Source organism: Topomyia yanbarensis, chromosome 3 (genome assembly GCF_030247195.1).
Source record: "Topomyia yanbarensis strain Yona2022 chromosome 3, ASM3024719v1, whole genome shotgun sequence".
Classification (NCBI taxonomy): Eukaryota; Metazoa; Arthropoda; class Insecta; order Diptera; family Culicidae; genus Topomyia; species Topomyia yanbarensis.
In genome coordinates this window covers 9,260,001-9,276,226 of record NC_080672.1, presented here as the reverse complement: position 1 = coordinate 9,276,226, position 16,226 = coordinate 9,260,001, and the positions used below count along the sequence as shown (strand labels likewise).

Sequence of the window (16,226 nt, the reverse complement as noted above, 5' to 3'; positions counted from 1 at the left end):
GAACGATTAGAACAGCTGAAACATTAAAAAAAAATTTCGACGAAATTTATACTCACCAGGACTGAGTAAGCAGTTTCGAAATCTCCGGTGGCCGGCGTAGCCCCTAGATAATTGTTTGTGATATAATATCTTTCATCGTTATCTTCAATTCCTACACCATCCTTAAACCAGGAGATTGTACATGATGGTACACATTCCACCTTGCAAGCGAGTGATATGTTCGACGTTGAATACAGTGCTCCTGTGTAGGGATGCAATTTTTGAACAAAGGCTGGAGGAGCGTGGACCTCCAGGCGTACTTCAGCCGCATTGCCTTCGCCTCCATCATTGTAGGCGAAACACGAGAATGTAGTTCTCGAGTCTAACCCAACTGGATCGACGGTCCAGGTTGGCGTCACAACATCCATCACAGGCTTTCCCCCTCGTAACCAACGGAATCTTGTGGCTTCTGGATTACCTCGATCTTCGACTGAGCAGTTGAATGTCACACTTTTTCTCTTGATCGCAATCTGTGGAAAGTGTATCATCGTTGCATTCCCAGGCTCATAATAGATAGTCAGTGGGTGCTCCTCGCTAGTATCACCCCATCCGGCCACGTTGAATCCCTCACAGGAATAGTTACCGATGAACTCACGACCCACATTTTGCAGCAGCATCTTGGTTGGGTCCACCTCGCACAGATTCTCATCACCAAGACTGTCATCGTCGCACTCGGGAAGTTCTTTCAGAAATTCACCGTCCAAAAACCAGCGTACTTTGGTCAGGATCATCGGATTACCGCCTACTATGTCGCAGAGCAGCGTGATGTTGGCCTGGTCGTTCTCGATTACTGGGATCTCGGGGTCCATTTTGAGAACCACAATCGGTTTGTCTGAAATGGAATGAATTGGTTTTGCTATTGTTTCTGCGGTGAACAATTTCGGTTTGATGTGATGTTTTCTTATTTATTGTTTTGTTTCTTTTGTTCACTTTGGTAAAATTTTTATAGTTTATATTCATATATTTTTTACCATCTTTTCTTATGAGCGTACGAAAATGAAAGTTCGAAATACTACCATGTATAACTTCTTTAGTTATATTACAGACTTAACGTTAACTAGAAACTTCAAGTGTAAAAATCGGAATGAGGTCCCTCGATGTAAAATTCATCGCTAAAAGAATAGGTTGGGAGTAAAGTAGTTTAAACATCGGTTTAAGACCGATTTTTACGCGGACAAATCCGTATAAAGTTAACTTTAATGGTATATAATAGCTGGCTGAAATTCTTCACATTGAAAACCGGCTATTTTTTGCAAGTTTTTCGTGTTCTTTATTCCCTAAACGGGTATTCAAAGATGTTTTCGCTAGAGTTTACGAAAGTGCACCAGTGCTCTATTGCAAATTTTGAATGTTTAAATACTTCATACGCATGACGGATCTCAGTCCATATAACATTTCAATATAAAAAACATCCAACGTTCAATTTCGTCCACTTACATATAACCCGTTTCTCCATTTACCGGTTTGCTACAATTTTACCGCCATCAAAAACTGATTTCGGTGTGCCTAACCGCTCCTAATCAAAACTGATAGCAACAATTTAATTGCGTTTCAAATTCAAGAATCTGATTGAATGTTTTCTATTCGATGCTCTTCACCCGCCATAGTTTGGAGTGCAGCTCGACCGAAAAACGAATGATTGCACATTCCACTATAGATGAAGGTAAGTTGATTGATAGCCCATTTACAATGCAATGGCTCGAACATCACAGACAAGCGTACCTGGTGATTATCACTAATGAACTTTCCTGTCGCACACCGCCTGAACGATGCCCTAAAACCAACATTTTGATGTCTATGTTAGTGACCACAACCACGTACATGTGCGAAACTAGATCCCATAGCGAATCGTTGATCCTAACGATAATATTACTGAATGGAAATGAATGAAACAAAGAGCTTTTACATACACAGTACGTCGACATAAATCTCGTTATCGGACTTCGCGGACCCGATGGAGTTGGATAGCTCGCAGGTATAGTTGCCAACGTCGTCCCGGGTCGAGTTCTTGATGAGCAGGGCCGTCTGTTCTGGATTACCGCCCTCGTGGCGGACACTGTTGAGCTTAATCTCCTGCTCGTTCTGGAACCACTTGACACTTTCAAGCGAGGCGGGATTGGCCTCATAGTCACAGAAGACGAGAAAATCGTGCGTCTCGTTGACGGTGATGTTTTCCGGCTTTACCGATACCACCGGGGGATCTGCAGCGTACAGTGGCATGTGCGATAGGATCAGGTCCCCCAGATCCACGTTCCACGTCAGTAAGATAAATAGGACAAACGCAGAAATGAAATGAACACAAAATTGGGGTTAGTAGTTATTGGCTGTACGGACATAATCCACGATGATAAATCATGTCATCGCTCGGCAAATGATTGAAGCGGGTGGGATTTGGGGCAGGATTGGCAATACTCACACATGACCTCCAGCGTCAGGGTATCGTGCAGGGGCCGATCTCCGTCATCACGCATCACGATGTTGTCCGCCTCGCAGCGCATCGATGCACCGTTCTCGAAGCGAGTTGCAGTGAAAATCATTTGACTGATGGTCTCGAACGTGCCGTCATTTTGTAGATACTACATGTTGAGAGAACGAAGAAGAATTACTGCGGTTAGATCCAAACGTGACAAAAAAAAACTACAGAGAATCACTCGCTACTGATGCATTTCTCTATTCTGGTACTGTATCGACGAGACGGATCCCAAACCGAACTAACCCACTCCGGTATCAATCAAAGTCAAATCAATTCTAAATATAGGGAAACTTGTCGTGCGGAAATCTGGTCCCTTGGCGAATCGAAGCAAGATCAATGTCGGCCAAATCGGTACGGTGCAAAGCGATGACGGTGGGAAAAAAGTCACAACTTTGAATCTGTGGTTTTTCGTAAGGTTTCACTTTTGATTAATTGCTGTTGCATTGAATGAATCGTTTTTTTGGGTCTATAATTTGAAATAAAGTTGTGCATTGACAGAATAAAGTTAGCTGAGTTGAATGATGCGCCTACGCACTACAGTGCAATGCAATACTATCGGTTCGAACTGTGTGAATCGATGTACATATTTGTTTATTTTTCTCTCACTGTCTGCTACGATAGATTATGATACGAAACGTTTTTCTGTGTGTCAAAGTAGGTAATTTGTTTCGGAAAATTATACAGAGTGCTCATTAAGAAACTTCTAATTGAGGAAAAGTCCATCTATACATATGATAAATTGTCAGGATTTGCCTGGTCAGGAGGGTATGTGTTTTTATGTCCATTTGAAGATTTGTCAGTATTTGTTCCATTAGTTAATAGGATTCCTTATCTCAGAAGGTTTGAGCTCATTTCCAGCGTTCGAACGTTTCCTGTTCGTTAGTAGGAATAGGCCATATTTCAACCAAAAAAAAAAATAAAAAAGCAAGCACGTAAAATATTGTCTAATTTTTACCAACAAGGCAACATACAACCTCATCTTTGCGCGCGAAATAACTAATGTTTCAGTAACACATAGTACTGATTTGTAGAATCGAAACACAAATTACTAAAATACTGCATAATCAATGTATTGGCCTTCCTGCACTTAGTTTATCACAAGATGCAAAGCCCCAACATTTTCGCAGTTCGATAATGCATTGCACTATGGTTCCAAAGCCGTATTTATGAAGACAAAACCGTTTGCGCCGAAACCGGTTCACAGTGGGACCAATCTAAAAAAGGTGGGACAAAACCTATTTGAGGCCTTAGATGTCATTTTAGAACCAGCATTTCTTCGTAGGATATGTTCACAATATTATTCTGCAACTTTTTAAATAGAATATTTTGTTGTTGGACTAAAGTAGAGTACCCGAGCAAAATTTTTTTTTTCAAAGGATTGTTTTAGAGGGTCGATGTCTTCGATAAAATTGTAGAATATTATGTTTTGAATAACTTCTTCTAAGACACCACAGACCTCAAATTTGAGGCAAAATTGTTGAAAATATGATAAAAAATCAGTTTTTCGATATTTCTATGCTAAAGACCTTAATTGATTAATTTAATATATTCTACAAACTTGCAGGTAACACCAAAATACAACTTTTTGTTGAAGGAACTAATAACCTAAAATCAATATTTTGGCTTCTAAAACTATTTTTCATGTAAATTTACTCTATTTTCATCAAAGATTTCTGTTTTTAGGTGCACTTTTGTGCAGCCAAACTTTGGCTATTCCGATACCCTATTATTCGTAGAATAAAATTATTACTGCATAGAAACAGGATATAGTTGGACGCGTTGTTTGGGTGACCATTCATGTACGATTGTTTATAACATAAAATGTGCTTATATTATTTTTAATTTATATACATTCTTAGCTGTTAACAAAATCTTATATTTTGCACGCACTTACAAGCATGTAGAACATATTGAGTTGATCAATTAAGGTTACAAAATGGAAAAGTGAAAAAATAATATAAATTTTGAATTTAAACTGCAAAAAAACAACGATTTCGGATTAAAAAATAAATCTACAGTATGTATAAGGTATTTTTAATAAAAATGTTCGAAATTGAATATTACACAACTTTGCTGAAGTCCTCAACCATCTAACAAAATAGAAATGATTCAATTATGTTGTGAATATTTTTCCACACACTTAGGTTCTATAATATCTAAGGCCTCAAATAGATATTATTCTACTTTTATGAATTTGTAGAACTAATCTTATTGGTTAAACTAAAGTAGAAATCCCGACCTAAATAAATCAAATTTTGTTTAAATGGTTGAGGTCTTCAGCAAAGTTGTCAAATATTGTATTTGGAACCGTCCGTAATTAGTGTACGGCCTGTTCTGTTGAAAATACCATTTATTTATTTTTTGAGCCGAAATCGTTGTTTTTTGGCAGTTTAAATTCAAAATTTATATTATTTTTTCACTTTTTCATATTGTAACCTTAATTGATCAACTCAATATGTTCTATATGCTTGTAAGTGCGTACAAAATGTAAGATTATGTTAATAGCTAATAATGTATATAAATTAAAAATAATATAAGCACATTTTATGTTATAAACAATCGTACATGAATGGTCACCCAAACAACGCGTCCAACTATATCCTGTTTCTATGTAGTATTAATTTTATTCTACGAATAATAGAGTATCGGAATAACCAAAGTTTGGCTGCACAAAAGTGCACCTAAAAACAGAAATCTTTGATGAAAATAGAGTAAATTTATATGAAAAATAGTATTAAAAGCCAAAATATTGATTTTAGGTTATTAGCTCCTTCAACAAAAAGTTATATTGTAGTGCTACCTGCAAGTTTGTAGAACATATTAAATTAATCAATTAAGGTTTTTAGCATGGAAATATCGAAAAACTGATTTTTTGATCATTAAAAACAACAATTTTGCCTCAAATTTGAGGTCTGATGTCTGTGGTGTCTTAGAAGAAGTTATTCAAAGCATAATATTCTACAACTTTGTCGAAGACATCGACCCTCTAAAACAATCTTTTGAAAAAAAAAATTTGCTCGGGTACTCTACTTTAGTCCAACAACAAAATATTCTATTTAAAAAGTTGCAGAATAATATTGTGAACATATCCTACGAAGAAATGCTGGCTCTAAGATGACATCTAAGGCCTCAAATAGGTTTTGTCCCACCTTTTTTGGATTGGTCCCACTGTGCGGTGGTTTTAGATACATGGTGGCGTCAGTAAACTTTCTTAGTCCTTTTTTGCCGATTTTTATATTAGTTAGGTTAGGGTGTTCAAGGTATCAACTTTTTAGATATGTGAAATTTAGTTACATAATGTTCTACAAAGTTCTGAAACAATTAAATTGATGTAACTTTGCATTTTTTAAATATTTAATGAAGGGTAGCTCTTGAAAAATTGGTTTTCCTTTAATATCTTTTTATGTGTTAATTTCACGCAAATCCTTTGTTCCAGAGATTTTCAGAGCTTTAGGAAAGGAATATTTTTGCTGAAGCAATGAAGTTTCTATCTCTTTTGTTTTCATAGTTACAAGCGATTTTCTAAGCAAAAATAGTTTTTTTTTCGTTGTTTTATATCTTGGAAGATAGCTAATAGATTTTTAATCTGTCAAATTCACTCAAAAACTGTGAAGGCGTTATTTCTACCTCTTAGGGACCATTCATAAATTACGTAACGCAAAAATTGCCCGAAATTGACTCCCCCTCCCCCCATGTAACAAATTGTCACGAATTTCTTCATCTCTTCTCCCTTGTTACATAAATTCCTAGAAAAAACAACATTCAGAGGGTTTTTGGTTGAATTGGCCTCAACCCGGGGTATTCCGGGAACCCAGTTCTTCCGGCAAAGAAGACACTTTTCGACTGATTATAAAACCCGTCTTGCGGGGTGTCAAACTTTCTAATTTTGCAAAACAAGAGCACTGGAAACCATCTTGAGGGTTTTTTGTCAAATTGGACACCCCGGGATCTTCCGGAAACCTAGTTTCTCCGGTAAAAAAAGAGATTTTCGACTGGTTTCAAAACCCGTCTTGCAGCACTTCAAACTTCCATATTTCGGGATATTTCGGGAACCGGACTTTTGGACCCTTTCGAAACCCTGTCTTACATGATGTTAAACTGCATAAATTTGTGAAACAAGTACGCTAAAAGACATTTTGAGAGTTTTTGGTCTAATTGGCCACACTCCGGAGTATTCCGGAAACCTGGTCCATCCGGCAAAGAGAACAATTTTCGACTTGTTGCAAAACCCGTCTTGCGGAACGTCAAATTTCATGATTTTGTTAAGCAAGGTCACTGAAGGACATTTTGTGGGGTTTTGGCCTAATTGACCACACCCTGGAGTATCCTGGCTACTCCGCAAAAAGAACAATTTTCGACCAGTTATAAAACCCGTCTTACGACATGTCAAACTTTATGACTATGGGCGAATTGCCATAACCCGGGGTATTCCGGGAAGCTGGTTATTCGGCAAAGAGGACCCTTTTCAACCGATTTAAAACCCGTCTTGCGGGGTGCCAAACATCATAATTTTGCGCAACCAGTAAACATTTGAGGGTTTTTGGTCACCCCGAGATGTTCCGGAAATCTGGTCGCTCCGGCAAAGGGGACAATTATTGACCAGTTTTAAAACCTGCTGTGGGGCCGTACACTAATTACGGACGGTTTTTTAGAGTTTTTCAATCGCCCCCTCCTCCTACATAAGATCTTTTCATGATTATCGTAATTAAAAAATCGAATTGTTAATTAAGAACAAATAATAAGATAGCGAAAACGATATGTATAGAATTATTACAAGAAAACTCATGACAAAATTTAAGTGTAATCATCTGCAGAATTTTAATTGCATGCCAAATCGCCCAGTAGAAAGAATGACTGTTGTCAGATATTCAGTAACTCCAATTTGGTCCACATGATCTGCTTTGCTATATTCCACTTGCTTCTATTTCTTGTGATGTAGAATTTAAAAAGAGTTTATAACCTCTTCTGGCATGAATTTATTCTGAGTTCCAGCTCTGACGCTTATCGTACGCATAGCTCCGAGTTAACTATCTTCGAATTTTCTTGAATTAAAATGCAGTTCACACTCTGGAAATATTCGACATTCAAGATCTTTGACAATCGCATGTTAGAACATTTTCCAGATACCTTGCGGGTTTGAATCGAAAGTTTTAAAAGAACAAAGTCGGTCTAACAACACGAAGGGCACTTCCTAACTTGTAACGCATATTGTGACTCTAGTTCCCGAACAGAACAATGGACAACCAACAGCCAAAAAATTACTCATATTGTTTGATATACAAAGATTATATGGTACAAATGAAAATAGTTCCCTTTTCTTATTAAAATGAATATTTTCCTTATGGATTTAATTTTTTAAACTTGTTTTATGATATTACGTAAGAAAGGACAAACCCTCCCTCCCCCTCAGATAAGAATTTGTAAGATATTTTGAAACTCCCCCTCCCCCCATATGCCCTTACGTAATTAGTGTATGGCCCCTATGCGATATGTCGAACTTCATGATTTTGCAAAACAAGTGCTCGAAAAAATATTCTGATGGCTTTTGGTCTATTTGGGCACATTCCCAGGGTATTCCGGAAATCTGGTTCCTCCAGCAAAGACTTCCGGCACTTTTCGACCCCTTTGAAACCTTGTCTTGCGACTTGTCAAAGCTCAAGATTTTGTAAAAATAATGTACACTGGGGGATATTTTGAAGTTAAACACTTTTACCGTTGTCTTCTTTTAATTCCACTATGATGAACAAAATGCAAAATTGCACTTTTCTGTTACAGATACGTATTTCGGCTACGACTAGCATCCTTCTTCAGTGTATTGTATCAGAATAGTGGAATTAAAACGGAAGACAACGGTAAAAGTGTTAAATATAACATTCCACTAAGTCGCTCAAAACAGTGCTTTTGTTAAAATATTTTGAAGGTTTTGGTTGAATTTATCACACCTTGGAGTATACTGGAATCATAGTTTCTTAGAGAAAAATGACAATTTTCAGCCGTTAATTAAACCCGCCTTGCGACAGGTCAAATGTCATGATTCTGCAAATCAAGCATATATTACTATATTTTAAGGTATTTTGTTCGAATTGCACCCAAACCGAATTTTCACCTGAAGTTGGTTCTTCCTGAATAGAAAAATATTCTCGGTCCGTTGTGAAACTATGTCACGGCTGAACGCAATCCTTAATCCAAGGGGTAAACTTATTAACTCTGGATTTGAGGTAAACTTACTCATTATTTTGTCTTTGAGGTGAAATTACATATTAAATTTTAAGAAATAGTGCATTCATTGTAGCGCAATGTGTTTAGAATCAAATTCCTTGAATCCTGTTGATGTAATCTCATACCCCGATATTTACAAACGGTTTACCACTATAACACCAGTAAAGCAATACTCTATATGTCACGGTCTCATATTTATTTATTGAATATTTGTATGCAGAGAATAAAAATTTTGAATACCTAATACCTAATTACAACAGTCTATAGTTTGTTGGAAAGGTACTTTTATAAGCTACCCAACCAGCTTTATGCAGATATGGTGACAAAACTGCTTCATTTTAAAGCTATTTGCTTAAAACATGTCGTGTTTTGATAAAATCACCCATGTCTCAACAACATATCCAAAAATACAATACCGTCAAATGGCCACGCTGGGCTTTACGTTCAGAACTGTTTTCGTTAAGATCGGTTTAACTATTGCTGAAATAATCATATGACATTAGGATATCTACATACTGTCACGCACACAGGCCCGTAGCCAAGATTTTGTTTCGGGAGGGGCTTAAAAATTATTGCATAAATGTATTAATTCTGATGACTTGAAATAATCACTGGAAACTGAACGTAATTATGAAAAGTTCTTAGTGAAAACAATTCCAAAACTAAGACAATAGACACTAAAAAGCCCTAATAATATGTTGTCTGTTACAAGAAAGGCTCTAGTGCATCGACGAATTAAATTTGATTATTTTTAATTTACAAGTTAGAAATTTCTCTAGTTACAAAAATGTATATTCAAGAGTTCAAAGTATTTAGGGGTGCTTGAAAATGCTACGCTGCATGCAAATTATCCGTTTCCTGTGAAACTTTTGCAAAACTTTTTGTCAATTCATTAAACAAATATGTGAACACTAATCTGTTCAGTAATAGGTTTGTTTATGAATAAAAATAATTACCTCTTGATTTTTTTTCAATCATCATCAAGATTGGAAGAGATTATGATTTCTTAAAGAAAGTTGTAATGTTTGTCTGATTACATGTTTGTTTTACCACTATTTGGGAAAAAGTTTCAATTAAAGTTGTTGCACCTAACGCAACGAAGACGAAATGAGAAGATCAGAGCGCAATTCGGAAAGAACTCGTGTTGAGTGTATAGTAAAGATAGAAGAGTGATCTTGAGTCGATTTCGATTGGTTGATTCTTTTCTCTCTTATTGAAGATTATCTCTCTCATTTTATTCCATGACGAGCAAAAACGGAACGAAAGACTGTCACATACTGAAGACATTAAATGGAAACTCTTATCCCAACTTAGTGGCTTACAGATTCAATCAGTCCCAACATTTTAGTCTCTCTTCGTGATTGCCTATTGTTTTACCACTTTTTGCCCGGTTCACTTTTAAAAGAATTTTCTTTTACACGTTTGTTGCAGATATCACGGATTTACGGATTAACAGTGTATTAGTACGGAATGAATTCCTCGTAACAATGAAATGAAGCGTCTATAAAAATAGTATTGCGTTAAAATGACGCGAAACAAAAACTGTCTTCTCGGCTCAATCGTTCTCAGACAAATTGAAATACTTTTTGTGTAGCACAGTACAGCGAACAGAGTGTACAGTGTGCACTGACCTAATACAGAAATTCAAAATTGTGTGCAATTCAAAAACTTATCATTTAAAAATAACAAACGGGGTTGTGGGTCTTTTGTATAGTTCCTTATGTAAACAATAAAAATAATATAACGAGTTTAAATGGTTGTCCTACAGATCTCGCGCAAGTGCGTAGCCATTGCACGTGGAAACCTGTTTACGAGGCGTGGAAATATTTTTTTTCCTCACCAACTATGTCTTGGAGGGGAGTTGTTCATTTCTATCTCGCTATTGTACATTTCCGTGTCGTAACTTAAATTTTTTCTAAAGGTCATAGCATTTCCTTGAAGTTTCCTAAAGTTCCTAAACTTTCCTAAGTTTTCGAATAAATTACTGAATATGGTGAGATTTCTCTGGATTTCCCAATAACTTTCATGAGTTTGTAGGGCTTCTCTGATTTTCAAAACTATTTCCAACAATTCATGAACATATTCTGAATATCAACTAAAAACACAAAAATTTTGTGGGATTTTCCTTCCTGAGCCTTGCAGAAGTTTTTTGAAGTAGAAATTTTAGGATCGTTTAGCGCTTCGAAATTCGCTATAGTTACAAATTCAGCAAAATTGTTGAGAATATTATCAGAAATAATATTGTTGAAGTTCCAATTTCGGATATCCAGTCCTGGAAATTATTTTATAAGATGTGATGAGGCACTTATACGAACCTTAATATAGGTACCTTGTAAAATAAATGTTCAAAATAAGCCCCAAATCTAAAAAGTATAAAAAAGATTTTAGAATAATTATGTTATCTCACAAAAATGTTTCTGGCAACAAAATACCAAAAATAAAACAATTTTCGAGATAGATGTCGCAGTCGTCTTTACAGAATCGTAGAATTCACCAAATACATGATTTATAATGAAATAACATGTGCTCAAACTATAGAGTCAAAACTCCATCGAATGCAAAGATTGTATACATACATAACATAAGATACTGTAGAGATAATATTTTAATATTTAATGCAACAATATTATCGTATTTTTACAAATGTAAATGTAGTGTACTGGAGTGTACCATCCTAAATCTAGTACAAAATTAATTGTTCATAATTCACTAACCTACAATAGAACGCAATATTGTATACCCCTAATTATCCGTCGAGATTCATAATTCCAACAGCAATTAAATCTTCCCAATATGTCATTCCGCACAAAGGACCAGCTCAAATCCTTTAAAACCACCCATTTGCGAGGGGGCATAGGCACAGAAGCAAGTGGAAGGAAGGAAGGTGGGGGCCTATGTTTCCTAAAGTGCCGCTTCGTTATCATCAGATTGCATATTTGCCTTACCGTTTTCGTGCTGATGCTGGTGATCTCGTTCGTTTCGTCCGATATTAGTTTGGACGAGTTGTACCACGTCATGTTGGCAGCGGGCCGAGCGCCACTCACCTTTTGATGGGGTGTAGTACCGTAGAGCGTAGAGCGACAGTTCCGCCGCCGGAAGTTCCGAGCCGGCAGCGCAGGATGTTTTAGAACGTGAGAACGTGTAGGGATGGGCGGTGGTGTAGAGGAGGTGTAAAAGTAAATTTAATTATTCAAATTTATTCAATTAACTTGCCTTTCGGCACGCAATCGTTAAACGAGAAGGTTGTCTGTGTTCCCGGGAAACAGATTGGGGTTAGGTTTGACTAAAGCAAATGACTTGGGGATATTTTTTCGGTCGAATGGTTACCGCTTACCTGACACTGTAGCAACACTTTGGTACCCTGCACTGTGTGATGTTTGACACCAGATATATTGATCTTTGTAGGTCTCACTGTTTGGGAGAGAGAAAAGAAAAAATGAAAAAAGCTATGCTCGAAAGTCTTAAAACATTTTATAACGCTGACCTTGTAAATCGATATGAAAATGATTATCCAGAACCAGCTGCAGCTCTTTCATCTCGACGCGACAGTTGTAGGTTGCCCCCAGTTCCTGGCGCGACAGGGTGAGTGATAACGTCGACTTGACTGTGAAGAGCCCCTTGTGATCCTCCACAATCTGTGAATCTATTGTAATTGGATAAGTAATTTTCCGAAAATGGTTTTATCTATAAATAATGCGGTACTTCGTTGTTTACCTCTTACGACACCTCCCGATCGATGCCAACTTATCACAGGTACTGGACGGGCGCCATACACTTCGCAAACGACTTGCAGATCCTGACCCTCCCGCATTGGTCCAACGTGAGAACCGTTCTTAATACTATTCCTACTGCCATCCTGAAGTGCTATTACAGAAGGAACGGCTGTTCGAGCGAACGGAGGGTCAAAGTAGGCATCGAATAAATAATCAATGGGAAAAATGGGTTGGTAGTAGAAATTATGAGGGTTGCTGCGATTGCCATTTGTGATAAACTTACCGTAAACATTGAGTGCTATACTATACGCCCCGGAGTTTTCACACAACTCGGAGGGCTCTAAAAAAGTGGTTTCACACAGATATGTATCTTCGTCGGAGATTTCCACATTCTTAAAGATGAGCCGACTGCTCTGGGCCCCGTGGGCCAGATACAGTCGGTCTTTGTAGCCGCCCTCGACCTTGGCCACTTCGCCGTCACCGGAGACGACCGCGATACGGTGCTGGCCGCGGAACCATTTGAGCGAATGCAGCTCGCCGCACGTCGCTATGTCGATCGGGCATGTCAGTTCGACCTTTTCGCTTCTTAAAACTGATACCGACTCATCTGGAAATCGACCAAGAGAATAGGGAGAAAAGGTCAGTTGTTTATGTTTATTCCAGTTTTCAATTGAATAGAAAAAGCATTCAAGTTGCACACTATACTTCCCCCGCATGATGCTATTATCAAGAAGGGAATCTACAAGAATCATTCCCGATTGTTTTATTCCTATGAAAATGCTTAAAATATGATAGAATTACCCCCACAAGCACGCTCTTCGCAGCTACTCCTACTCGAGAGGAGAGCACTCACTTTAATAACCGTGTAATTCGCCATCCGACGGTCGCCACCAGAGTTGCCAACCCTACGGATTAACTCGTGGAATCTACGGAGTTTTTATAACTATGCTATATTTCTTCCTAGTGGAGAACAATTTTGGTAAAAACTATTCCTTCTCCATTAAGAAGAACTATATTAGTTATGGAATTTGAGTTTCGATTTCGTCTCATCAGAATCCGGCACTAACTTAGTGACAGGACTAAGCTGCCGCTCAGCTAGTGTTGGTTTCTGATGAGACGAAATCGAAACGAAAATCACATAACTAATATGGAGCTTTCATACTTTATTCAGAATTCTACGGGACTTCAGTAAATGTAATATATATATTCAATTTTTTCAATCGAATTTCAATTATGTACGTCCAATAATTGTTGCACTTTCTTGAACTCAAGATTGGTTCACTATTTATGGTGTTTGACACTCTAGAATATCCCAAGTAACCAATAAGCATTATAACGTAGCCTAATATCTGCTTTAGATCCACATATAAAGCTGTCCTTAAAAGCCGTGAAGCCCTAAATACTTATATAATGCTGATATTATGCCAGAAAAGGCGAAATATAGTGCTATTACTGTGCAGAGTTTGACAGCTCTTTTCTGCAGTACTAATGCTATTATATAGCAAAAGCGTACAAATGTCAAATTTGAAAGCCTTATATTGGCACTACTAATGCTATTAAAAAGCTTCAGTTGATTGTCATTGTTCGCCATGGTTTTAAAACCATTTCTTATGTTTCCTTTCGGTATGATGAGCAAAAAGGAAAAATTTTAAAATAGAATATTCTGTTTAAAACCGTAATTGTCTCTCTTCTAATACATTGTAATGAATATCCTTAATGGGTTTTCGTTCTTACATGATATGAATGTTGAAAATTACCTTTAGTAAGTCTCGAACTGAGGTACCTTGCCTCGTCCTTCACGGTAAGTGCGCTGCATTTGCTTCCTGGACTATATTGCATATGTTCGATTGAAATGAAATATGCTGAATATAATCTTCAAGAAGAGTTGCATAACAAATAAACCCACAGCATTACAATAGCATTATATCAACTTTTTATTTGCTTTATAATGGCATTAAATGCACTTGTAAAGCTTACATGCTTTAAAGATCCTTGAAGCATGTACGCGTTATATCAGCTTTATATACGCATATAGAGCAAGCTATAATGCTATATGTCGGCTGTGCAGTTATGCATTATTGATGCTAATATAGAGCTTTATTGCGTTGTTAATGCTGTAATGGAGTTTCAATGCAACATTAGTGCAAATGTATAGCCAATATAATGCAATGACTTAATGCTTATGGTTACTTGGGATGTAGTCAAATATACATTTGTATTTTGTTTGGGATTTCAATAGTTGCTCCTTATAAGACAAACTCTTCATTTATTTGTGGATTTTAAAGCACCGCACGATTCAGTGCAACGGAACGAAATGTGTTGCCAAATAATTTTTGTTGCACCCTGATAAATTAGATTCCTGTACCAAGCAGCTTCTTAGATACTATATAGGTTCCAGAAAAACTGAGAAAATTCTTAGCTTGATCAGTAAAACTATATTTCTGCGCCAGCTGATTAAAGTTTACATGGGATTTCGTATGGAAAACTTGACTTTCTCAAAATATTTCCTCCAGTAGTCCCCATTGTCTCCTAAAAATGAATTTTTAAGCTCTTTTGTAGGAAATTTATCAAAGAATCAAAGTCTCGAAGACCACGGAACGATCTGATGCTCGTGGAAAAAGTACTTAAGCAGAAACCGATTGATACTCTGACAATCGAAAAAATATTTATTTTTTCTAGCACCACTGCATCACTGCCAATTATACGCAATTTTATTTTGACTTTCTTTTATTGTGTCTAAATCGATGATCTGGTCACTTCACACGTGTTTTCAGCGATAAATTAAGGCTTCTTTTATACACAATAAGAGAAAGTTAAAAAATCTGTATCTAATACCGTCAGCAGCAAAGATACTATGAAAATTGAAATTTTCGACAATCTTCATTGTCTCGGTCGGTTTTTGCTTAATAACTTTTTCCACAAGCTTCATATCATTTCGCGCTCTTCGAAAAAGAAATCCTTCCTTGAAATATTTCCTATAAAAATCACATATCAGTTTATTTTTACAAGTCAATGAGCGACTCTTGAAAGAATCGATAGAGTTTGGAATTAGCTCAGTTATTCTAGGACCCAAATGGAACTCAGAAAGATTCTTGGAGCAAATTTTAATATTTTTATATAACCATATGCCACTCTATTGCTCATGGTGTTCCGACAAACTGAATAGGCTGATTCGTTTGACGCTGCTTCTTGGAATCCTGACGACATAGACACTATTGGAGTCGATCGTAGAGCAGTGGAAGGGGCTTTGATGCCTCTTAAAAGAAAGACTGCTAGAATCGGACTGACAAAATAAAGAACATGATGTTCAGCTGTGTACCTAAATGAAGCTGTTGACACTGGTGCTGATCGCGCACTCGAGGAATAGGCACGCGCAAATCTTTCTCCTTCAAAATTGGAACAAAACCCTAGGCAGCAATTGTCAAGCAATCGAAACGATTATTGAATTTTTCGATCAAACGAGGAATATCCCACGCCATGATCTTTAGACTTTAAATGAAAGGTATGTCTGTACTCCGTTCCCATGCAGAAAATTGAGCAAAACGTGGCGCATTTCATTCACATTTATCGATGAATTCCCAGGCGCACTAATGATCTTGTGTCAGATAGTCAAACTTCATTTTTTGAAAATCTGCGTGACCCAGAAAAAGTCGACAATAATTAAATCTATACAACAAGTTTTCGAAGCAGAGTCTTGATTCGCGGAACTGGAGGCAGGTAACAGTGATTTTTATTCATAAACCGGGATAGCCAGCTTTCGATCACAATTCGTATCGGCCGAT

The 16,226-nt window shown here is 37.1% G+C and overlaps 1 protein-coding gene across 23 annotated transcripts in view; it reads right to left on the bottom strand.

The window, feature by feature from the left end:
* LOC131691695 (hemicentin-1) overlaps positions 1-16,226 on the bottom strand; it is a 257,130-nt gene that overhangs the window by 49,443 nt on the left and 191,461 nt on the right. For all 23 annotated transcript variants that reach the window (XR_009305831.1, XR_009305832.1, XR_009305830.1 and 20 more), the window contains exons 3-10: positions 12,728-13,051; positions 12,446-12,613; positions 12,216-12,374; positions 12,066-12,142; positions 11,677-11,775; positions 2,456-2,615; positions 1,950-2,240; positions 57-871 (exon numbers count right to left, since the gene is read on the bottom strand). Coding sequence is in view for 17 of the 23 variants with exons in the window: in XM_058978274.1 (XP_058834257.1) it covers positions 57-871; positions 1,950-2,240; positions 2,456-2,615; positions 11,677-11,775; positions 12,066-12,142; positions 12,216-12,374; positions 12,446-12,613; positions 12,728-13,051 (2,093 nt within the window). In the remaining 6 variants the exon portion in view is untranslated. The remainder of the gene's footprint in view (positions 1-56; positions 872-1,949; positions 2,241-2,455; positions 2,616-11,676; positions 11,776-12,065; positions 12,143-12,215; positions 12,375-12,445; positions 12,614-12,727; positions 13,052-16,226) is intronic.